Source organism: Polypterus senegalus, chromosome 1 (genome assembly GCF_016835505.1).
Source record: "Polypterus senegalus isolate Bchr_013 chromosome 1, ASM1683550v1, whole genome shotgun sequence".
NCBI classification, from domain to species: domain Eukaryota; kingdom Metazoa; phylum Chordata; class Cladistia; order Polypteriformes; family Polypteridae; genus Polypterus; species Polypterus senegalus.
This window is the reverse complement of record NC_053154.1, coordinates 333,288,938-333,313,253: the sequence shown is the minus strand read 5'-3', so window position 1 is coordinate 333,313,253 and position 24,316 is coordinate 333,288,938. Positions and strand designations below refer to the sequence as shown.

The 24,316-nt window shown below is 46.7% G+C and overlaps 1 protein-coding gene across 1 annotated transcript; it reads left to right on the top strand.

Moving 5' to 3' along the window:
* The first annotated feature begins 4,631 nt into the window (after positions 1–4,631).
* c1h11orf58 (chromosome 1 C11orf58 homolog) lies at positions 4,632–22,730 on the top strand. The gene is made up of 5 exons (XM_039738722.1): positions 4,632–4,780; positions 5,471–5,554; positions 7,756–7,816; positions 14,752–14,861; positions 22,104–22,730. The coding sequence occupies exons 1-5, from the start codon at positions 4,715–4,717 to the stop codon at positions 22,314–22,316; spliced, it is 534 nt and encodes a 177-aa protein (XP_039594656.1). The 5' UTR covers positions 4,632–4,714; the 3' UTR covers positions 22,317–22,730.
* Positions 22,731–24,316: the final 1,586 nt, after the last annotated feature.

Here is a 24,316-nt window from a genome sequence, read left to right as displayed (position 1 = left end):
TTTGTAGCCCTCTGAGAGGATAAGAATGAGATGAATAGAAATGAAGACTCTCCTTAAACACGCATCCTATCCAGTTGTCCCTTCCGCTCACCCTGACCCCCCTGTGCCCTCACACCCTTGCACCTTTATATTATACCCCACTCCCAAAGTGCTGCCACCTACCTGCCGCTGCTGGTACTGCACTCATCAGGCTCACACAGGAGGAGGCCCCAGAGCCGTCATCTACAACGCCTTCTGGTCACCGAAGAGAAAGGAGTTGGGCACATGGTGGAGGTGCCCTGCTGGAGTGGCACTTTCCTAACAAAATGACAGGTGGCACTTTTCACCTTCTAGCCTTCTCAATGAGCTGTTCTAAAAGAAGCATTGTCTGCTGTAGCCTGCAGGGGGCACACCAGCTCCCCAAACCCGACACAGACAGACAGACACAGTTTTCACATACAAGGCTTTTATTTACGGGGGGAAACACAAAGGTGGGCACCACAAAATACAAATAAGCGCCAGCACACAGCACTACTTCTTCTGTCAGACTCTGTTTCTGAACTTCTGTCTCCACTCCTCTGCCAGTAAGCTTTGTCCCCCCCGCCACCCCCCAACTCCAAGCTGCACATGGGGGCACTCCAGATGGCCCATTAGCACGATCCCAAAGTACTCCCGGGTGTGGCGGAAGGCCATTGAAGTAGGGCTCGCCAAATCATACAGCACCCCCTGGTGGCACCTCTGGAACCCAACAGGGCTGAGCCCACAAACTCCAAGTCCCAGCATGCCCTGTGGGAATCTGGGGTGCTGCCATCTATTGCTCTGGAGGAGGTAGTGCCCTGTGCATTCACTCTCCACTGGTCCTTCCACTATAGAGGCATCCCAACTGAATAAGGGCCACCACACCGCGGTCAACAACACTTCAGTCCAGCTCTCGGTGTCACTCAAAGTCCACTTGAAATGTCACAGAGTTGCCATGGGACACCCATCTGTAAAGGTCAGGATGAAGAAAGAAGAAACAGAGCAAAGAAACCAATGAGATGGTGCTGGGAATGTGGGATGCCATGTGCCCCGAGCATGGCCCCCACATTCTAGGCCAGGATCTCTGGCGGGTCCTTCACCCAGGGTTAAGGAAAACGTGATACCCAATAGGATTTAAGTGTATGGATACAATTTAGTTGAAGATCCGTACGGTTTTATGACGCTTAGTTTTTCATGTACTCCGGCATTTTTGATATACTTTTCTAATGTACGGTTTCCTATTGCAAATTTTCAAAAATAATGGCGGTTGTCGCAGGCCTCAATTTTCTTGCAAAAAGCCGGAAATTACGTCTTTTTGAAAATGGCGGCAATTTTGAAAAAAATCGAAATTTTAACTTTAACTCTTTATATCTGCAGAAACAAGTGATGTAAAAGTTTAATTTTTTTGTGTAGTATTTCTTATTTAATTGTGTTTGAAACCATGTATAATTTGTTTAAGTTTATTGTTTATAATATTTATAAATAAAGAATATATAAAACTATATGACACCAAATCAGCAATTAATATCAAAATTGTCAACCAGTGGAGAGGTCTATGTTTTTATTTGGATTCGAGCCATCTGTGTGACATTATATAGCGCCTTTCATAGTACTGATCCTTTACAGGTGAAATGTGTGCAGATCTACAAAGTGTGAGTGTCAGTCAGTGGCCCCTTGGAAGATCAGAGCTGAAGTCTCACAAGTTTACAGACCAACCACATTTTATATAGCGCCTTTCCACAGTTCAGCTTGTTTCTACAATGTGATCACCGGTGAGGGGAGTGACTGGCATTGAACCAGCATTCCTGGGATCTGCCAACAAACAGGTCCAATTTTATATAGCGCTTTTCCAGGGCTGTTTCTACACTTCCATAATGTGAGCTCATACAGAGAGAGTTGGAGGCCATTTTATATAGCGCCTTTCATAGTACTCATCCTTTACAGGGAGTGTGTTTGCATTTCTATACAATGTGAGGGACTTTGGAGATTCAGTGCTGGAGGTTCAAATGTTTACAGTCATGCTGTGTTTTATATAGTGCCTTTCCACAGTGCAGGTTCTTTTCAAGTGCTGCTTGATTGTTTCTGCGGTGTAATCACTGGTAAGGGAAGTGGTTGGCACTGAACCTGCATTCTTGGGGTTTACCAATAAACAAGCCCAGGTTTATATAGCGCCTTTCAGGGGCTGCTTCTGTGTTTGTATAAAGTGAGCTCCATCAAGCTCACACAGAGAGATTTGCAGGTCATTTAATATAGCGCCTTTTGATAGTAAACTGGATTAATTGCTGGTGAGGTGATTCCCTCAGTCACCAAGGGTGGGGTCACTGCTGGACATCGAGGGGACACCATCTTGATTTATAGATTCCCATTTCATGGTGACAATGCTCAGAGGAGGAATCCCTGGGAATAATTTACACAAAGCGAGCCTCCCGTCTTGACTTTGGCACTGCAGTGCCTTCGCCACCAGGTGGCACCACTGCTAGCCTGTTTCCACTGTGCCTTCTGCCATTGCCGTCAGTGCTGCTTGCCAAGGACTCTGACCAGGGCACAGGGGGGTATATAGTGTTCCAAATAAAGCGTCTTACATGCTAAGCATCTGCTTGTGGGGTATCAATACACAGAATATTACACTGAAGAATGCATGTGAGTTAAAATAAATGAAAAGAAAATCATCAGGTAAAAATGGAGTGCCATCTGGTATCTTTGGCATCTTGGTACTGGATGCTCTGTTCCGTTTGTTTTCATGCTGGGTCCAAAACATTGAAGTTTGATGCTGTGGTCCTGAATAAAAAAATAAAATAAATAATGCCATGACCCCCATGGTACCCCTCCACCCCCCATACCCGACTCAAGGCCACCATGTCACTGCTGTCCCCTTATAAGTCCATGGAGCCTGCTCATCTCTACATGACTCCATGTTTTTAACTAACTCTTGAAAGTCCAACCCTCTGTGACATGTAAGTGTCACCTAAGATCCCGTCCCTTGTCATTCTGTGACTTCTGTCTTTAACTCTTTCACAACTGTAACCTTGCAGTGCCATCGGCCTCTGCCAGCTGTTGGTCACTTCATTGAGCTTTAGTCCCATTTGAAGGCTTCCTTGGATCAGTTTGTAAAGTGTCTTGTGGCGGTGCTCTCAGTGAAAGGCGCTATATAAAATGAAGCGCAACAGACTCCTCATCATCCCACATTGGTCCTTGTTTTATCAAATGCCTTGGCACCCACCATGAAAGGTGCTATAGAAAGTGATCTGTCCCCTTATTTGTCTGAAGGGGCCCATCTTCACCTTCAAGTGCACCAATTGTGTTTAGTGTACTGTATATAGCGCCTTTGTATATCACATTAATATGAAAACACATCACGTGTTCACAGGAGACCATGATCACCGTGAAGCCCACCCATCTGTCCATTTTCTGAACAGCCCTTCTCTGGGGAGGCTGTGTGATGTAAGCAGATCAGTCACACCAGACCAGGGGGACATGCAGAATGCAGACGAAAACCCTAAAGGGACCCGAGTGCTCCCTGTGTCCACAGCCCTCACCCAATCTTTATATTTCATGTTCTAAAAGTCCATTTTTCCTCAGCCATTAGTGGATGGTGCTTACCTGGTTGAGGTGGGCTTATCCTGTGGATCCCACACTGCTGTCTATTTCCGATCTCATGGACCAACAAGGTAGCATTGAGGGGGGCCACCAGTCCATCACATGGCACACTGGGTCAATCTGGCTTGGCTTTGGGATGTGGGGTGGGGAGGACCAAGGCACGAAGAAGGAGAAACTCATGTGGAGAGGGCAAGAGCATTACAACTGAGGCAGTGGTCACACAGCTTGAGGGTCTCGGGTTCAGATGCTGTCCTCATTTAATCAGGGTTAGCCCCCTAGACATTCCCTCCATACCATGTTGAGCTGCCCAAACACCTTACACTGTCGACTGTGCCGTTACTTGTTAGATTTTTAGAAGTTTATGACACCACACACCTTCCTCCATTTTGGTTTCTGAGTACACATGCAGCTTTGGTAGGCTGCCCAGACGTCCCATTTTTTAAATTTAATTTATTTTATTTTTTTCCAGGACAGTACCGTTTTTACAAATTGCGTCCAGTGTAAAAATTTCGAATATTACCAAATGTGCCGTCTCTAACCGGCTATTAATTTTATAAAGGAATGTTGTGCAACAAAAATAGCGCAGCCGCTAATTTGCAAAGCTAACAAACCACCAAGGACCCCTCGCACCACTCCCCCCAGCCAAAGGAGGCACAACAAAACTCCAAGGGGGACCACACAAACCCCTAACCAAGCCCATCATAACAGACCCACCCTGTGCGCTTTAATTTGTACGTCTAAAAACATGCACAAAGTTTCTAGGGCGAACAGATGCCCAGCAGCGCTTAGTAACGTTTTAATAACTTGTGTCCTGTTTTTGAAGTATGAAAATCTGGCCAGCCACATTTTAGGTAAATTAACAACTCGAAATTAGCGTCCCATCCAGTAATTGCCCCCTGCTTTGCGCCCAGTCCCCCTGTCCACGGCGCTGAAAATAAGTGCCTGCTTGAACGGCATCTGCATTAAGACTGTGGCCCTTTAAGGCGTGGGGGCTTATGGGACGTGGAGTTCACATTTTAACAACAAAGACTACAAGTCCCAGGAGGCAACGGGGCTCGAACTCCGCGGGTGAAGAGTCGAGTCGAGGCGAGCGCTTGTGCGACGTCCGGGCTGAGAGTGAATGCTACGAAGGATGAGTTCGGAAGAGGAGCCGCAGCACGGGGTCAAGAGGGCCGCCTCGCCACAAGTACGACACGCCTTAAACGTTCATTTTAAAAACTAACAACGGGGCAGCGGAGACGCGAGGGCCTTGACGGGGCGCACAAAGGGCCAGTGGGGCCTGCGCGTAGTAGGGCCGGCAGAGAGGCGCCTGACCTGCGGCCCGAGCTTCGCGGCATGTGGAAGCGGCAATTCGTCGCCTTTCATTTTGTGTTGACCTAAAAACTTTTCTAAACGCATGCGCTTTCGTTCTCCATCGGCCCGTTCCGTGAGTGGCCGGGACGCCTGCAGGGTTTTCGGCCTCCTTGGGTTTCTTTTGGTTGTGATGGACGGACGGACGCCCCCTCTTGGAAGGGTTACGACTTGCACCGTTTGCACGCCACGCAGACTGAAGTGTAACTAGGCCATCCCATAATCTTCCTTTCTATAATGAGGGTGTTTCTTGAGCCCGGATGGGACGGCGGGACACTGCAGGGCCGTTTTCGAGGCTCTTGTTAGCCCAGCATGCTTGTCTCTTGATTGCAGGCGACTGGGTATGTGCAGGTGGGTAAAGGTGCCAGGGGCACCGTTTGGCACATCTGCAGCCCTTCTATCCGTGATGCTCGGTGGGCTGCCCTGGCACCATGGCGGGTACTGTGCGCTGTGTGAGCTTCTGAAGGCGGTGAAGCCTTTTAACTGCCTCAAATCAAAGCTAATGAACGATTCTCTTGTGTTGCAGCTCGGGCCTTCTAGCTGGGAGGCAGCAGATCTGGGGAACGATGAGCGGAAGCAGAAGTTTTTGAGGCTTATGGGAGCTGGAAAGGTAAGTTTGTTTTGTTCCCTGTTGAGAACGCATTTGGTGAGGTGTCAGCAGTGCGCCCTGCAGCTGGCGCCAATGAAACGAGTAACCGATGCCCACGTAGGAAGTGGGCGCGATGGCTTAGTAAACGGCCTCATTAACTTTTCATTTCTCCAGTCTGCCGATGCAGCACTAATTGCACCGTGTTTGCATTTTCACAGCCTTAAGACCACCAGGAGTATCAGTCAAGGGTCCCATAACAGAAAAAAATAAAACAACAACACTGATGGCTCAGAGTGAAGGCCTGCATGTTTGATTCATTTAGGAGTGGAAAAAAAATGAAGAAATAAATCGACGCAACACTTCAACAGTCAGGCTGGTGGCAGTCGGCTAAGTGAACATTCCCTCTTATGGGCACTGAATTTAAAGCCGTTAGTGTCGCCCCCTGGTGGTGATAGGTTGACGGGCCAGTCCTTGTGTGGGTAGTTTTAGCTATCCAGGGTCACAGTGCCACCTGTCAAGTGCTTTGAGGTGATCACTAAGGTGCTATATAAAAATGAGCAGACTTTAGCTTCGGTGTCTCCCCCCAGTGATTTTTGGGTTGTTGGGTCAGTTCCTGTATGGGCTGCTTTACCTGTCTGAGGTCGCGTTGCTCATTGATGGCGTGGCTCAGTTTACTAAGGTGCTGTATAGGATCACAGGCCTTTAGGTTTGCTGTCACCCATGTGTGGCGCTGGCCACTGCCGACTGACATCCGGAAAGAGCAGAAGCATTTCTGCCATGCTTTGTTAAAGGTGGGCACTAGGGGCACAACCGACTGCCCAGTTCAGACATTACACCTGAAAGGGCTCACACTGCACGCCGATGTTAACTGTGGAAGGTGTTCTATAAATGAGTGACTTGACAACTCGAGTGCAGGCAGGTCAAGGGCATGTGGAGGTGGGGATTGAACCTGCCACTTATCCGATGCCCTAGCCACTAAGCCACACTGCCCGCTATAGAATGTCGGTGCTTGCACTGGAAAATATGAAAATGGTCAGACTTTACCTGCAAGACGCCTTGCCAAGAGTGTTCACAATGGAAAGGCACAAGGTGGATAATTCACCTGCTGGCACTTGTTTTGTAGAAATATGGAAACAGTTCTTCGGTGATGGTGTTCCATTATGGGAAGGTGCTGTATAAAAACACAAGGTGGCCAGTTTAGGCTCCACCACTGTGCCCCTTTTTTGACCCATAGTTACCCACTTCACCTGCCAGGGTTCATTTTTCAGAAATTCAAACATAAACAGAGTCTGCCAGTTTAGAGGGCATTGCAAAACGACCCGCTGTGTGACCACAAATGAAGCACTGCAGCGTCGGGTACCCTGGGCGTGTGTGTGTGTGTGGATGTTCACAATAGTAAGGCACCATGTAAAGTCAGAGTGGGCAGCTGCCACACCCCCTGCTCAACACACTTCACTTTATTAAAACTTGAAGTGCTATGGAAGCTTGCGTGAGAGTTTTAATTACGGAAAGGCGCTCAATAAAAGTCACGAGGTGGGGAGTTCAGTCCACCAGCTGCATCGCTTCACCTTCTCATGCTAATTTGTAGGAATGTGGAGGCAGTTCTTCTGTTTGGAAAGGTGCTATATAAAAGTTACAAGTTCCATTCTCGCCATCGCTTACTTCTGTGACCCCTGAACAAAGCCCTTCACCTCCTATTTAGAAGTGTGGGAAGAACTGAACTGTGCCACTGTAGAAAGGCACTATAAATTTAAAAGGGTATCACCACCCCACATATCTCTGAGGGAGTGGATTTATCCATCAGTACTTGTGCAGCAGATTAGTCTTTTTATCTGTCATTTGCGATTTTTGGAATAAATGTGGGTCACATTTCTGTCTTTCTAATTCTATTGATTGAGCGTGTGCCGTTTGTTGTCTGTGGTCAAATGGGTCACATCCAAGCCCTTCAAGGACACGTCGCACCCGTGTACATCAACAAGGCCAGGTCACATGTTTGCAGTGCGTCCCTTACCTTTCAGGCAGGAGTACTGCACATTTGGTAGGCGCCTACTTGTGCTCCTTCTGTTTTTCGTTTTTCCTCCACTTGAATTTCAGCCATCTACACAAGAAGTGTTTACAGTGATGTCGGCACCCATGTGGTTGCATAATGTATACTCCTAAACTATCCATGTTGTCCATGTGGTGAAGCATTTTGACGTAACGCTCTCTTTCCTTTTTCACAGAAGGAGCACACGGGACGCATCGTGATAGGAGATCACAAGTCAACGTCTCACTTTCGGACAGGTGAGCGAGTAGCATCATCTTGGGGACGGGCTTTTGTAACTTTGTGAAAGTCTTTTTGTGTTGCCGTTTATCTGCCAAAAGTAAAACCCAACGGTAATTGGTCAGTCGGCACTCGGTCATGCCAGGCGAATGCCAAACCAATGCTGCTAAATTGATAATTCAGGTTAAACCCCCACGTGATAATCGGTGAGCTTGACAACACATTCATGACACGTGAGGCAAAAAATAGTAAAATTAGTTTGGACAGGCTGTGCTCTTAAGTGTCATGGCGCCGTGGAAGGGGTGTGCTGGTTGGGTGCACAAATAAGAATTTTAGACGTCGAGATACAACTACGACTGCTGTCTGTCTGTGCATTATATAGTGAATTATCTGTCTATCTATCTGAATGAATTGTCTGTCTGAATGAATTATCGATCTATCTGGACATGCAGATAAACGTGAAATGCATAGTGAACTTCACATCTGTTAATCTGTTTATGTATTGCCTTTCACTCTATCATCATATAGCTCCTTTGATATCCATCCAGCCATTTTCCAACCCGCTGAATCCTAACACAGCGTCACGGGGGTCTGCTGGAGCCAATCCCAGACAACATAGGGCACAAGGCAGGAACCAATCCCGGCATGGTGCCGTCCCACCGCAGGACACATTAGGGCCAATTTAGAATCGCCAGTCCACCTAACCTGCATGTCTTTGGACTGTGGGAGGAAAGCCACACTGACACGGGGAGAACATGCAGACCCCACGCAGGGAGGACCCGGGAAGCGAACCCAGATGGGTCTCCTAACTGCGAGGCTCGTTTGACATCCATCTATCTAAGTTATATATTTATCAATATAGTGCCATTCCTATCTGTCTGTCATGTTTTTCTTTGCTATTTGTCTATATAATGCATTTCACTTCTACTTATTATATAGTAACTTTCCTATTTGTCTGTTATATAGTGCTTTTTCACTTTATCTAGTTCTTTTCATATCCATCTGTCTGTATATTGCCGTTCACATCTGTTTATCTCTATGTTATATAGTGCATTTGACATCAGTCTATCTAGATGTGCCAGCCATACCATCTGCACTTCAGAACAGGTAATCCATATGAAGCTAAGCATGTCTGGCTCCTGACAGTGCTTGGATGGGAGACCCTCAAGTTAAAGCTTTTAAGTTGCTGCTGGCAGAGGTATTGGTGAGGCCTGAAGGGGGCACCCACCTGTGGTTTGTGTGTGGATCCCAGTAACCCAGTGCTGTGACTGGGACGTTGTACTGTAAAATTGGCTGAGACATAAAGTTTGAGGTCCTGACTTTCTGTGGTCATTAAATAGCCCTGGGCACCTTGTGGAAAGAGTAAAGCGTACCCTGATGTCCTGGCCCATTGTGAACCCTTAATCATCCCCTGCCCCTTAGTGGCTAAACCCCTTCACCCTGTAACAGCTAATGTGTGGAGTGTGTACTGGCGCAAGAATGGCTACCTTTGCATCATCAAGGGGGGGTGCTGCGCAGTGGTGGTGTTTTGAAGTGGCTTCCCACTGATGGTCAGTTTGTTGATCTTTCAGTCTGTCAATCTTTTAGGGGTGTCGAGGGCCGCAGTGGCTGCAGGTTTTCATTCTAACCCTTCTCCTAATCAGTGACCAGTTATCACTGCTAATTCACTCCTTTTCCCTTCATTTCAATAGCCCTGTTTTTAAGGATGCAGTCCTCTGAATTGATTTCTTTCTTAATTAAATTGACAGCCAAATAGAAATGAGATGTGAAACAAGCCAACAGATGACCAGCTAAACTGGGATTTCAAACTCCAGCCAATCCCTTAATGAGAAGCCGATTCTTGTTGTTAATTGAACTCGTTATTTAATTCCATGGCTTGTTGCTGCTCTCATCCTGCCACAACAGACTGTTGATTTTCTGGTGACCTAAGAGATCAGCCTTGCCGAGACCGTCACTTTTCTTAATTTGCAGTTATTGTGTGATGGGCACAGGTGAGCTGCTCATGTGGCGGCTTGTTTTGTGTCTCATTATTGTTTGGCTGCTAATTAAGGAAAAAGAGACAACTAAGCGGCCTGAGTCAAGTTAATTAAAATGAAGACAAAAGAAGGTAATTAGCAGCAAAAACGGCTCACTAATGAAGAAGATGGTTAGAATGAAAACCTGCAGCCACTGTGGCCCTCCAGGCCTGGAGTTTGACACCTGTGATCTATGTAGTGTATTTCACAGCTATCTATATATCTTTTATTATTTTATTAGTATTTTCTTATTTACATGCCAGTCTATTCATATTAAACCCATTCTGGTTTCTCATGGCAGTAGAGAATGCTGACTTGTTTCACGTTGGTCAGACAGGCCAGTTAGAATTTCATCGTACAGCTGATGGTTCCAAGTCCTTGATTGACTCGTTGCAAACCAACACAGGAAATGTGGATTGTCTTGAAGAACAGAACAAGGAAAAAGGAATGAGGTACAGATTGTGGACCTGATGGGACACCGGTAGTGTTTAGCTGGGTGATGGCCTCTTTCTTCTTGATGTGACTTTGAGTCGGCGAGCCTGGCACATTCAGTGACTGCAGTTGCTGAATTTGATGCATTCAGGCTGACTGATTACACAACTAGGAATCGCAGGGGATGCCAGACTACACGAAACACGACTTTTCAGCACAATGATGTGCCGCCTGGTCATTCCAGTAGCTGTATGAGTGGTGAGTTTGACCAGAGTCTCATTCCGTGTTACTTCTCTTCTGCATTCTGTTGCATTCTGCAAGCCTCTCTTCTGGTTTTATGGCACAGAACACCTTTTTTCCTGGCATGTATTGGACATCATTGGTGATCACACGCATACAGGAGACCCTCAGCACCTGTTTGATTTTGTCATTGACCACTGTAACTAATTCACTGGGCATCTCCAGCTGCACAACAGGTGGTCACAACTGTCCACCACTCACTAAATGAGTGCAATGACCTACAATTGCTGGAAGCCTCCTGTAGTGTGAATACGAGCCTTTGTTGCAAATGGCGGTCGATGAGCAGATGTGCGCCACACTGGTTTACGCATCATTGGATGGACTCTTTCAGCAATTGGTTCCTCTCTTTTAGGACAGAATATGAGAAGAGGCCACTCGGTGTGTTGCACTATTTTGTGCAGTCCTACCGGTCTGTTAAACGCCTTAGGCTCCCGACTTCAACTCTGCAACTCGGTAGTGTTTTCCATCTTCCTGTGACCCTCTAAGGACCTGACAAGTGACAGGAGACCATTCACTCCATCATGCTGGCTCGTGTAGCTCACTGGTCCCACTGTCTCCTCCGGATAATTCCGAAAGGTGTTCAAGGTTTTCTGCTCCTGCTCCATGGCTCAGTAGTTTTTCACTCCACTCCGTCTCCATGGTTCCATCTGAAATACAATACCCCTTAATTTTCCCCGGTGTCCTTGAGTACGTGATTTGCTACTTACTATAGTTCAATGAATTCTGTAGGATCAACATTTATTGATGAATCTGTGGACTCGTATGCACTTTCTCTTCGTCTCCACCAAGTGTTCCTGTTGCACTGTTTAATCTGATGGGCGATGCCCGGGCCCCATTCATGTTCATCTTGAAACAAGGGATCGGAGACCTTCATTGTAAGAAGGAACTTGTGTTAAAAAGAAAGAAGTGTGAATTTTAGTATTTGCGTCGTTGTCTCCACCAGTAAACGTTTGTCATCGTTTTTTAGCATATTATAAAAAAACAAAAACAAAAAAAAAAACACCCCACATTCAATTCTGGTAATAAAAATCACTTAACCTGTCACTTGTGCTGCTGCCGGGAGCTTTTAGTTTGTGCTCGACTGTCAAGTATTCCCTTTCTGAAACTGAGCGATATGAAGCTCTGACTGGACTTTGTGGTTACTAAGCACGTTTTGTATTCCCATTTGAATTTGATCAGCGTCACCTGGCAGGATAAGGTGAAATGCTCCAGAAGTTAAAAGATGAGCTTGAGGTGAACGTGATGATTTTTATATTGTGCCATCTGCATCATGTCCTGATGTCCTTTGTGCCGAATCTTTAAATCTGCGTCCACCCACCGGTGTCTCAATCACACAGGTTCACCACAGGACGCGTGTCAGACTTAACCAGAGGTGTTTCAGGGACAGGTGGTGACCGGACTTGTCTGAGCCCGATTTCCTTTAGTGCCCGGTCAGTCAGCTGCTCTCACCTGTGATTGGTCACGTTTGAGTGAATTCAAATGTTGTTTGTGTGTTGGTGCCTTTTGTATTACTGTGTCTTTGACCATCTAGTGTTTTCTTGAAAGTTTGTTTGTTGAACAAGAGGCCTTGTGCAGAGTCACTTACGAGGTGTGGCAGAAAAGTAATGAGACTGGCAACACTGCAAGCGATCTCGATAGAGCACGTGTATCAGTGCCCTCCCATAACTCCTTCCGTTAAATACGTGATTTTTGTGACTGCTATTAGCGAAGTTGCGTTTTTGGTTGTGCGTCACGCAAAATGGAACAGCGGAATTTGGAGCAACGTTGTGCCATTAAACGGCGAGTGTGACGTTTGAAAAGTTCAAACAGGCCTATGGGGAACATTCTTTATCCCGAGCTCAAGTTTTTCAGGGAGGCCTTCAACTTCGAAAACCAATGAAAACATCGAGCGTGTGAACACTCTTGTGAAATCAGACCGTCGTTTAACATTAAGAATGTTGAGCGAACAATTAAATTTGAACAGATTCACCGTTCATCAAATTTTGACTAAACATTTGCACATGCGAAAGGTCTGTGCCAAAATGGTGCCCAAAAACTGCCCTCTCCATAACAGAATTTCTGACCTCAAAAGGCATTCCTGTGGTTCCCCAGCCCCCTTATTCACCTGACCTCAGTCCGTGGGACTTTTTCCTTTTTTCCTAAACTGAAAAATGTCCTCAAAGGACGTCATTTCGGGATTTTAGAAAACATCCAAAAGAGTGTAACGGACATGCTGAAGACCATACCGGTTGAAGACTTCCAGCGCTGCTACCAACAGTGGGAACAACGTCTCCATCGGTGTGTAGCTGCCCAAGGGAACTACTTTGAAGGGGATAACATTGAGGTTTGAAAAAAAGAAAAACTTCGGTAAATAAAACATCAGTCTCGTTACTTTTCTGCCACACCTCGTATTGTCATAAAACACAAGAACGACGTCTTTGAGAATTCCACCGTTGACTAGTTGTTTGTAGCAATGCAGAAGACTTCGAGAATTCTCCTGTTGACTATTGGCTTATTGTTTTCGCACACAAGATTGATGACTTTAAGAATTCTTCCATCCACTAGTTGTTTGTTCTGGGTGGCGCACGAAAAACCGAATCATGTCCAACTCTAACGTCGACGTACATTTCTTAGCCCGAACACGAAACGGAAGATACACGATACAAAAATCCAATTGCAATTGTTTGAAGGAGCCACGTGCAATGAAATAGACGTTTTTCCTTGTCATCGTCCTTCAGTTCTTGGAAACAAGTCATTCTGTACGGCTTCATTTGCAGTGAGTGCAACACGCATTGACAAGACCTGCACGGAACATTCGCTTGGGCCAATTTGCGTGTCGGTTTCCTAGGGCTTCTGGCCATCCGTTCCTGAATTTCTGCCACGACTGCAGGTGTACGAACGGACGGACGGGGCCTGATTGTTTTTGCAGTTTGCAACTCGCCCAGTCTTACGCCACTTCTTCACCAACTCATGAATACTGCTCTTCGCTGGTAGGTTTACGCCAGGAAACTTCTGTGTAAAAATGTCCCGCGTTTCCTTAAAAGAACCGGTAGACACATACCATCCATCTATCCATTTTCCAACCCGCTGAATCTGAACACAGGATCACGGGGGTCTGCTGGAGCCAATCCCAGCCAACACGGGGCACAAGGCAGGAACCAATCCCGGGCAGGGTGCCAACCCACCGCAGCAGTAGAGACATACGCCACCGCTATTCTAATCATCTGTTGCAGAGAATCCATCTTCCGGATCTCTTTCACGCACGTCTGTACCCGCCGGCTCACAGCTTCCTTACTAAAGCACAGCGTCACGACAACGAGGCTCCGCGATCGGGACAGCACCCGCCTGTATAATAGCTCAAGCCAGCTCGGTTTGGTTTTTTGTACGCCACCCTGTAGTGACACAGAAGGTTGACGACTGTGAGAATTCTGCCATCGACTGGTTGTTTGTCGTAACACAAGAGATTGACGGACGACTTTGAGAATGGCGCCTTTGACAAGTCACACGTTTGATGACATCGGTGACTGTACTGTTTGTAGTAACGCAAAAGACTGATGGCGTTGAGAATGTTCAACTCATTTATTATCGTAACAAACAAGATTGAAGACGTTGAGAAGTCTACCATCCACTACTTGTTTGTTGTAGTAAAGAAGGTTGACTTTTAAGAATTTTGCCATAAACTAAGTTAAACGAAGTTAAAATATAACGTTGAGTTAGGGGAAAAAGTCGATCCACACGATTTGGTGCAAACCCTTAGTGCCAGGGTGTCGTACCGTCTTAGCCACTATGGATGTAGTGCGAAGTTAAGCAGAATGGCCCCTTTTATTGGCTACCAGAACAGATTACAATATGTGAGCTTTCAAGGCAACTCGGGCCCTGACTTCAGGCGAATTGTAATGCTTTCCATAATCGTTCACATCTCACCTGAAGAAGGACCCGAGTTGTCTCAAAAGCTCACCTATTGTAATCTGTTCTGGTAGCCAATAAGTGCAAACCCTTGAAAGAAAGCACTTCTTACAGTGAGGCTTAAGAACTTACAAAATGAAACATTTGAAGCAGTGAAGTAGGCCAGGCTGTGTTACCTCTCTATGAAGTCCTAACGGCCAACTGTCCAAGTACAGTCCCTGCCATTGGTCACTTTTTCTTCTAAAGATGATGTTTTGTTTTTTTTTGTCGTAATGCAATTTACAGTTTAAATGATCATTTCACTTTGCATTCCTTTGTTTCAGGGGAGGAAGATAAGAAAATTAACACAGAGCTTGAGCATCAGTATCAGCAAGGACTAGATGGGAAATTATCAGGAAGAAATCGACGACACTGTGGCCTGGGCTTCAGTGAGGTAAGGGGATGTTTGTACCCTGCGTGGCGAGTCGACGCCACCTAAGAGTCACTGGGCCAGTTGATGGTACCCTTTAGGAGTAGGAGATAAACCAGATGATCTGGTATATTGCCTACAATTCTGTTTGGAGTGTGGATTCTAAAAAAAAACTGTTCTACTGATAAGTTAAAAAAAATTGTAAAGCACGTGTGATACATTTACACACAATGTGCAAATCTGAGCTCGAAAAAGGAAACGGGAAAGACGACGTTCTGTCAGTGTATTCCTGTCCTGAAGGTGTCGTCTTTGGAATTCTTTTGTGACCTTTTATTACCCAGAGTGCTGTGTGGTTCAGCCTGATGGCTGAGTTGATTCAGGCTCCTCCCACCGTGTGCACTGGACTAAGTGGGAGCTGCGGTGTGTTTGAAACATGGAGAGAGGACAGGAAAAGAGCCGCGTCTTGTGCTGTGTTTGATTGGTGGCGGTGTGAAGGAGTGAGAAAGAAGCTGCACTTTCATTGGTTCAAGCTGTGGAATCCATTCGAGTAGTCGAGTGTGTATTGACAGATAAGAGGCACATCTGTGAGCACAAGTAATCATAATACATGTTTTATTCATTAAAATGATAAATAAAAACGCAAGTATCTACCGAAACCATCCGTCCTCCTGTCCACCACACTACTTTTATTACTATCCCTTTTCTTGTTTTTTTAACTCTTGGGCCTCGTATTGAGTCGACAGCACCTTCAGTTTCATTGTTCTTTTGTAAAAGTGACAATGACAATAAAGATCTATTATATAGTGCCTTTCATCAATCTATCTATTGTATTATATAGTACCTTCCATCCATCCATCCATTTTCTAACCCGCTGAATCCGAATACAGGGTCATGGGGGTCTGCTGGAGCCAATCCCAGCCAACACAGGGCACAAGGCAGGAACCAATCCTGGGCAGGGTGCCAACCCACCGCAGTATATAGTACCTTTCATCTATCATATAGTGCCTTTCATCTATCTATCATATTATATAGTGCCTTTCATCTATCGTATTATATAGTGCCTTTCATCCATCTATCGTATTATATAGTGCCTTTCATCTATCTATTGTATTATATAGTGCCTTTCACCTCTATCTATCTATCTATCTATCTAATTTCATTGGTGTGAAGAGAAACTTCCTAATATTTGTGCTATATTTTCCTTTAACAGATTTCCATGCCCCATTCTAAGTCCATTTCTTTCTTTCTTTATTTCTCTGACGCTCTCCATACTTTAAGCGCCACTCAAACTTCAGCTCTGCCTTTGCACAGGAATGTTTTAGTGGTGCTGGAGTACAGTTAAGAGTTGTGAGCAGGCTTGGGTGGTTGGATTGGAGTGGGCAGTCACAGCACATATGACCAGACCTTTGGAAGTACAGTGCTGTGAAAAAGTATCTGCCCTCTTTTACAGATATCCTGTTTTGCATATCTTATACAGTGAATGGCCTCAGCCACTTAGACTAAGTGCAGTGTTACAAAACAGGAGCCTGAAGTGACCACTGTGACGTAGGCCTCTACACTGGACAGGACCGGGGCAGGGAGTGTAACCAGAGCATTACCTCCCCCCAGAGTTGTAGGTGGCAGCAGTGCTCCATGGGAGTTGGAGTTTGGTGCAGCCCTGCTGGGTTCAGTGGGCGCCTTCAGGGGTGTTGCAGCAGCTGCTGAGCTCTTAATTGCAGCTCTTCTGCCACAACCAGAAGTGTTGCCAGAATTAGGTCAAGGATTACCTGGAGCACCTCTGGGTGCCTTCTGAAAGGAGCCAGCAGCCACTAGGCAGGGAGCCAGAGTTTGGTGGAAGTTTACCAGGAGGAGTTGGGGCGACCGAGAAAGATTTGGTGCGACTGTGCTGTACGCGTGGGAAACGGAGAAGGTTAAAAAAAAAAAACCAAAGCGGGTGCCCAGAGCTCGAGTCCCATGTCTGTCTGTGTCGGGTTTGGGTGGCAGTGCGCCCCCTGGTGGTCCACAACACATAATATGGTTTTGATGTTCAAGCTCTCTTTATTCAAAGTTGTCCAGCACCCATGTGAAAAAGTAATTGTCCCCATAGTTTAAATACTCAGTTGCAACACGCGTAGCAGCAATAACTGCAACTAAACCCGTCGCTGTTTGTGCCCGACTCCTTTTTTTTTTTTTTTTGCTTTATTTCGGACACAGTCGTACGTTTGCCAGCGTGAACTGCTCGTTTCAGCCTGGCTGTTGAGTTCGGGTAGGGACTCCACCACTTGAATTTTGTGTCTTCTCTGCCATTCGGTTGTAGACTTGCTTTTCTGTGTTTACTGCGCGTAATCTAAAAACGCTTCAGGCCAGGGAGCAATGAGTGGACGTCCTCCTTAAAATATTCTGGTAAAGGCTGGTTAATGGCAAGTCTTCCGAGGCACTGCCACCCTGTCATAATGGCAGCACCATGTTTTATTGTAGTTCTGATGTTGTTGGTGTCAAGGTCAGGTGTACACGGTGTACACGTAAATAGTGAGAGGAGACGACGCACCTCCGTGAGCCACAGTGCAGCATACAAACGGGGCTGTAAAGTGTGACAGAAACAAACCAGAAGAACACAACCATGTAACCGTAAAGTGCCGAATCAAGTAATATTGCGATATAAGTAAGATATTGTACCGCATTTAGTGGGTGATGAGGTTTAAAAGGACATAACGGGACACGCAGTGAACAGAAGGTAAAGTGCAGGTGCTGTTGAAACTGTCCCAAGTGTAATATGATTAGCCTTTAAAGCATAAAGTAGCCATTTACAAGAGACGTGCTTGTTCTTCTTCCTCCGTTACGTTGCGTTTGCACAGTGGTTTGTAAAGGCAGATGCCCGCCGTTGCAGGTTTGTTCTGCCCACTTTCAGGATTGTGACAACTCTACGGGGGACGAGGCAGCCACCCAGCCCGACGCAGACGCACGCAGGAGTCACGCTTATGAAAGCACAAGTGGTTTTTATTTTGTTCCCCCACGCGCAGCACACAATCAGCCGGTTCTTTTCCTCCTCAGTAAGTATGGTCTCCCTTCTCCTGAGTCTGCTGCCTCCTTTTATGTGTTACCCGGAAGTGCTCCAGGTGCTTGATGACTTCGGGCTCAGGAGCAACTGCAGCACCCCCGGGCGGTGACCAGGATCCCAACAGGGCTGTAGAGAACTCCAGCTCCCATAAAGCCCATGGTGGATGCCATCTAGCGTCCCGGGCGAGGTGATGTTCTGCCCACGCTTGCAACGAGGCATCCCGGCCATCCATGATGGATCCACTTGGGCTGTGTTTCTAATTTGTGTGCCTGTTCTGCCATTGCTGGGGCAAATCGAAAGAGACCAGGAGATGAAGTGAAAGTAAAAAAAAAAAAAAAGGCAAAGAGTCCAAAATCTCACAAGCAAAGTTTGAAGCCAGAAATCCAAATACAATAAGAGACACCTGAGCAGACCCTCGGGGAGATCCTCAATCTTGGACAACCAGCTGTTCATGTCTTTTAGGAAGTGTGTGACTGTCAATAAAATGGCGTCGCAAAAAACAAGATTAAAAACAGAAATAATCGGACATCCCAAACCAAGGCTAAGATTGAACACGAATGCTAGAGTGATGGCTCAGAACTCACAAGTACTGAAATGCCAGCGTGCCAGTGAGAGAGCAGAGGGAATGTCTGCCACTGGTAAGCGTCTGGTCACCACTGTGCCAAGTCTTCATTTCTTCCACACCTTCAGTATGCCAGCTGTAATTTTTCCATAAGGCCTCGCTGGATGCCCCATCCCTGCCTTGTGCCTACACAGAGCTGGCATATTGGCATTCCTCTACAGCAGGGGTGTTGAACTCCAGGCCTGGTGGGCCGCACTGGCTGCAGCTTTCACCGCTAATTAATTCCTCTTTCCCTTCATTTTAATGACCCTGTTTTGAAGGATTCACTCCTCTAATAATAATAATAAAAACATTTTATTTATATAGCGCCTTTCCTATGCCCAAGGCACCTCTGAATTGGTTTGTTTCTTCATTAAATGGCAGCCAAACAGAAATGAGACGACAGACAACCAGCTACACTGAGGTTTCAAATTTCAACCAGTTTCACTCCAGCCAGTTCCTTAATGACAAGCCGATTATTCCTGCTGTTAATTCAACTCGTTCTTTATTTCCACGGCCTGTTGCTGCTCTCATTCTGCCAAAACTGTTGACGTTTCTGTTGTTTCTAAGACCACCGTCATAATGTTATGGTGACCGGCGAGATTAAACTTACTTCCTGAGACCGCCACCTGGCTTTATTTTCAGATATTGTGGGCTGGCGGCTCATTTTGTGGCTCAGTATTGTTTACCTGCTGATTAATGAAAAACAAACAAACAAACGACTGAGCGGCCTGAGACGAGTTAATTAAAACTCGGGCTAAAGAAGTTAATTAGCAGCAAGAACTGGTCACCACTGAAGAAGATGGTTAGAATGAACACCTGCAGCCACTGCGGCCCACCAGGACCGGAGTTTGACACCCATGTTCTACAGCAGGGGTCCCCAACTCCAGTCCTGGAGGACCGTCATGGCTGCAGGTGTTCATTCTAACCATCTTCTTCATTGGTGCTAATTAACTGCTTGTGAGTTCATCTTAATTGACTTGTTCTCCTGAATTTCTTCAGTTTCTCTGATTGGCTTCATTGCTTTCCTTCAATGGCACCCAAACAGAAATGACGTGTGGCGGTGACGTGTGGCGGGTGGCGGGTGACGTGTGGCGGGTGACGTGAGTGAAGCCAACAGAAGACCAGCAAAGTCAGGGCCTCGGACTCCAAGCAGCTGCTTAATGAGGCGCCGATTCTTGTCGTTAATTAAACCCGCTCTGTCATTTCATGGCTTGTTGCTGCTCTCTCTCCTCGTGCAATAGCAGATATTTCTGAAATTGGTGATTTTCTCTTTCTAAGAGCTCCGCTTAAATGTTTTGGGGACCGCCTGAGCAGATTGGAGAAAAAAAAAGAAAGAAAGATGAAGGTGTCAGGAATTTCGGATGCTGTACTTTGAACGCCAGTTGTTTTGGCTCATTTTGTATCTCATTGTTTTCTTGCTGATTAAGGGGTCTGAGTCTTCAAGAACAAGTCAATTAACATGAATTCAAAAGAAGTTAATTAGGTCACTCGTTAAGGAAAGGGAGGGTGGCACAGTGGCACAGTGGGTGGCACTGCTGCCTCACAGTTAGGACACCCTTAAGGGTTCCCTTCCCGGGTCCCCCCTGCGTGGAGTTTGCTTGTTCTCCCCGTGTCTGCGTGGGTTTCCTCCGACAGTCCAAAGACATGCAGGTTTGGTGGATTGGCGATCCTAAATTGTCTCTAATGTGTGCTTTGTGTGTGTGTGTGCGCCCTGTGGTGGGCTGGCGCCCTGCCCAGGGTTTGTTTCCTGCCTTGCACCCTGTGTTGGCTGAGATTGGCTCCAGTAGACCCCCATGACCCTGTGCTAGGATATAGCAGGTTGGCTAATGGATGGATGGATGGATTAAGAAAAGGTTTAAAATGAAAACCTGCAACCACTGCGGCCCACCAGGACTGGAGTTGGGCACCAGTTGCACTTTCACTTGGTCTCCACTAGGTGTCTGTATGATGGGCATCTCCATATTTATTCAGGGTGAGTTCAGATAGAAAGTCAGGTGGCAGGGCTTGAACCTTGGGCACTGTAGTGTGTGTGTGTGTGTGTATATATAGCGCCTTGATGCTGCGTCAGGGCTGCAGTTCCCCACTGTGTCCCTTTGTAATAGTTTATGACTTTAACCACCAGAGGGCGCCGGTGTACAGGCGGAGAGGAGCAGGCAGCACAAATCCAAATGCGGGTCTTTATCTTGCTGACCGCGGTTGTCTCGCCAATGGCGTTCTGTAGACGTATTCTGAACTAAACACACAACATCAAACTGCTGGATTTTTCCAGAAAGGCCTTTTAGTTTCGGTGCCCCCGTATTTTCCGTGACTGTTAATACATATATTGACTGATCAACACGACCGGTAATTCAGTGGGCCTGCCCTTCTAAGGAGAGGCGTCCGTGATGCCAAAGGGTGAATGGTGGGAACCTCGTCTTTGCAATCATAAATTCTTTTGAAGATGATTGACCTTCTAGCGAAGTGACGGGGTTTTCCACACCGGCCCAAGTCATGTGACCAGCAGCAGATATTTGAACCTGAGATTGCTGGGTTGGGGGGAGAGCAGTGGAATCGGGGGAAAAAATGTAACGTGTGACTCTAATGAAGAAGGCTGAGGAGCTGAAGTGTCGCATCTGTGGGCACACCCTGGACTTGCAGTGTGGCATAAAACGAGTCGCGCCCGGCGCCAGTAGGTCTGGGCATTACAGTCAAGACAGCAGCACGTTTGACAAATTTGTGTTCCAACGCCAAACTGTGCCCAGATGTCGGTTTTGAGTCTTGATGTAATCCCCGTGTTTATTACGATTTAAAGCGTAGTTTGCCTCCTGCTGGCCTTGTCATATGTGCCGATTCCTGAATGCCAATCCAGCAGTGACTGCGTCAGTTCACACATCGCCAGGGGGGCTTATTCTGGATTTATTGATATTTTGAGTGAAAAGAAGAGGCCACCTCAGAATGATTCAAGGGCACAGCGGACAGTCCAGTTGCTGGTGTCCTCAGAAATTCTGTCTGTGTTGGCATATCGGTGCGTGCTGCTCAGTCTCAGACCTGTTTCTCTAATAAATAACGTTAATAAGTCACAGCCGTGGTAATGCAGACAGGTGTGCCTCTGGTAGCCCCCTGCTACTCGAATGGCCTCCACCGCCGGTGTTCACCTCTCTGGCTTGAACCGATGGAAGCGCAGCTTCTTCCTCATTAGCTTGGTCACATGTCACAATCGATTCTCTCACTTGGAAAGAGTAACGCGTGAAGCTGATAAATGAAAGACGACATTTTATTTCTAGTTGTCTTCTGACCGAAAAGGTAAAAAGAAAATTCCAGAAATGGGGTGAGAAAGTCGAAGCAAGCAGCAGAGCGAGGACAGGAGGTGGAGGGTTTTGGGGAGAAAACATCAAAAGTTGAACTAAAAACAAGGAGCAGGCGGCTTTCAAATTGAGTGGCAAAATTCGAAAACTTGTGTGCGTTTTCAGGATTTCCTCTCGGCTGGCGTATGGGGCGTGAAAAACGAGGATAAGACGGCAGGCGATTCGTCGAGCAAAGACACAAATGCAGCGGCTTGTTTGGTTTGTTTTCTTTTAGTTTAGGATTCTTGGCACTTATGCGTTTTTAACGTTTGTTAACGGAGTCTCTGTGTGTTTGTTTCCAGCCGGAGACTCCCGAAGACGTGCAGAGCGCCGAAGCCGCCGAGTCGAAGGAAGGGGACAGCACAGCAGACGCCGAGACTGAAGCCGAAGCGCCGCCAGAAGAGCCGTCGTCCAGAGCGGAGGAGTCGAGCAAGCAGCAGTGTGAGCCCCACTGTGCCGAGGGTAGAAAGGACAAAGGGGCCAACTACAAAATGAGCTTCGTCAAGTCGTCGTAGGCGCCGCTCGCCGTGTTCCCTGCATGTCGTAAGGACAACACCTACACATCCACGTGGATTTTATCAACCTTTATCCTGTTCAACGAAAAGCTTCCTCGTGACCTTCACGAATCCGTTGGGCCGCTTTGTGGACCCCTCTGTACTATCGGCGTGCTGCCCGCAATGAGGAAGAGGAGGCTTTTTAGCAGGTGGGACTCCACTTGAACTGCAGTGGTCACCAGTGGTCAGTGGCGTCCACGTTTGTGAGACTTGACTCTATCCGGACGGCAGTTAAGCTACGAAACGTCCGCGCAAAATCATAGAGGTGACCCCCGGAATTGGGGGAGTTTATTATCGTTTTGGTTTTTAGGGGGGAGGAGGAGGGTAACCGTTGGGTCTGGCCGAGTTTTTGAGGAAATAAAGAATTTAACAGACGTCGCCGAGTCTTTCATGTCTACGCAGACACTCGCGATTACACAGAGCGGCTCGGGCATTCGTGAAGCGCGAGAGAAAAACCATGTCTTGACCCCCACCCCCGCATTTGCTCTCATTGTCTGGTGGGCTTCTGGAACTCTCTGTATTGACAGATGAATGACCACCAAGCTAGTCGGTCACTGAGTGTTCAGACGTAACTCGACCCCCTCATCCAGCGACCAAATTCCAAGGGTGACGGGCGACAGTTGAAAGACGAGGAGTCAAGGAGGGGACCTGAGGAATTGGACGCCTTGCTTGTGTGTAACCGAATTTAATGAACCTCCGTGGACTTTCGTGTCTACACAGCGAGTGACGTGCGATTCCATGAGTCTGTAGAACGGCTGAAGGATCTGCGCTGGTCAATGGGGGCCCTTAACCTGTACGACCCTGACCTCTGACCCCAAGGGGTATGTGAAAAATAACAAACTCTAATACAAGAAATTATAACGAACAAAATAAATAAATCAGGAGTGGTCTCCCCTCGACGTTCTCGGATATTTGAGGAGCATACCGCAAGACAAGGATTAGATTAAAGAAAAGCATTGAACAGTCAAGTTGAATAAATCGGACTCTGCCGCTTCATGAATAAAAATTTGCCACGATAATTTTATTTTTGCAAACAATTCCGGTAAATTTCCACTTCCAGTAAGCGGACGCGAGTCAGAAGCTTCAGTAACACGTGTGATGTAACCCTTGGACGCAAAATTCTGTTTACGTAAAGCAAAAGCGTTCACGTGCGTTTGTCTTACCATTTGAACGGCAAACCGAAAATTGTGATTATCTTGTCTTATATTTTCGGGGAAACGTTTCAGTAGCACTTCAGGTTAACGGAAACGGCTCGGAAGGTGACAGAAATCGACGTTTTGTACCAAATTCTTGTATGAAAAATTTGAGTGAAAGCGCTCTCACGTTATCGTGTTTACACACACACACATCATTCCAAACGTGGTATCTTTGAACGCGGGGAGGTCTAAAACATCGAGAGTCGTCAAAATCTCAACATCAAACTCTTTGAGGATTACAATACTTTACCTTCGAGAAAGTAAATCGGATGCCGGGAGGTTTAAACTGTCAAAATTCATCAAAATCTCAAAATGGAATTTTTTGGAGGATTCCAATACTCTCCCCATACTTCATATATGAAAAAGTCTAAAACTTCAAGATTCCTCAAAACCTCGAGGTCGAAACTTTGGACGATTGCAATACTCTCCCTGTACTTCACCTACGAGAAAGTAACAATGGCGAGCAGACATCTCGCGATGAAGACGGCGAGTGTTGGGCGCCGAACACATGAGCAGCACGTATTGTAGACGAGCCGAGATTCACGTGTCCCGTACTCGCTGCGTTTGTCTTCTGACGCGGTGGGTGACACGTGCAGCCCCCCTGACTTGCCGCTGTTACAACCCTTAAGGAGGTCAAAATGGCCGCCATGCCAGGACTCCACTTACCTGAGTCGTCCCTGGCGTTTGGTGTTGTCCTCGTTCACCAGACAGAACTCGGCAATTGAAAGGGTGACAGACAGCAGCTACGGGTGGGATGTCGTCATG

Coding starts and splice junctions, on each gene's coding strand:
- c1h11orf58 (XM_039738722.1), top strand. CDS start 4,715: ATGCTACGAAGGATGAGTTCGGAAGAGGAGCCGCAGCACGGGGTCAAG. Junction 7,817..14,751: donor AACGTCTCACTTTCGGACAG/GTGAGCGAGTAG, acceptor CCTTTGTTTCAG/GGGAGGAAGATAAGAAAATT. Junction 14,862..22,103: donor GTGGCCTGGGCTTCAGTGAG/GTAAGGGGATGT, acceptor GTTTGTTTCCAG/CCGGAGACTCCCGAAGACGT.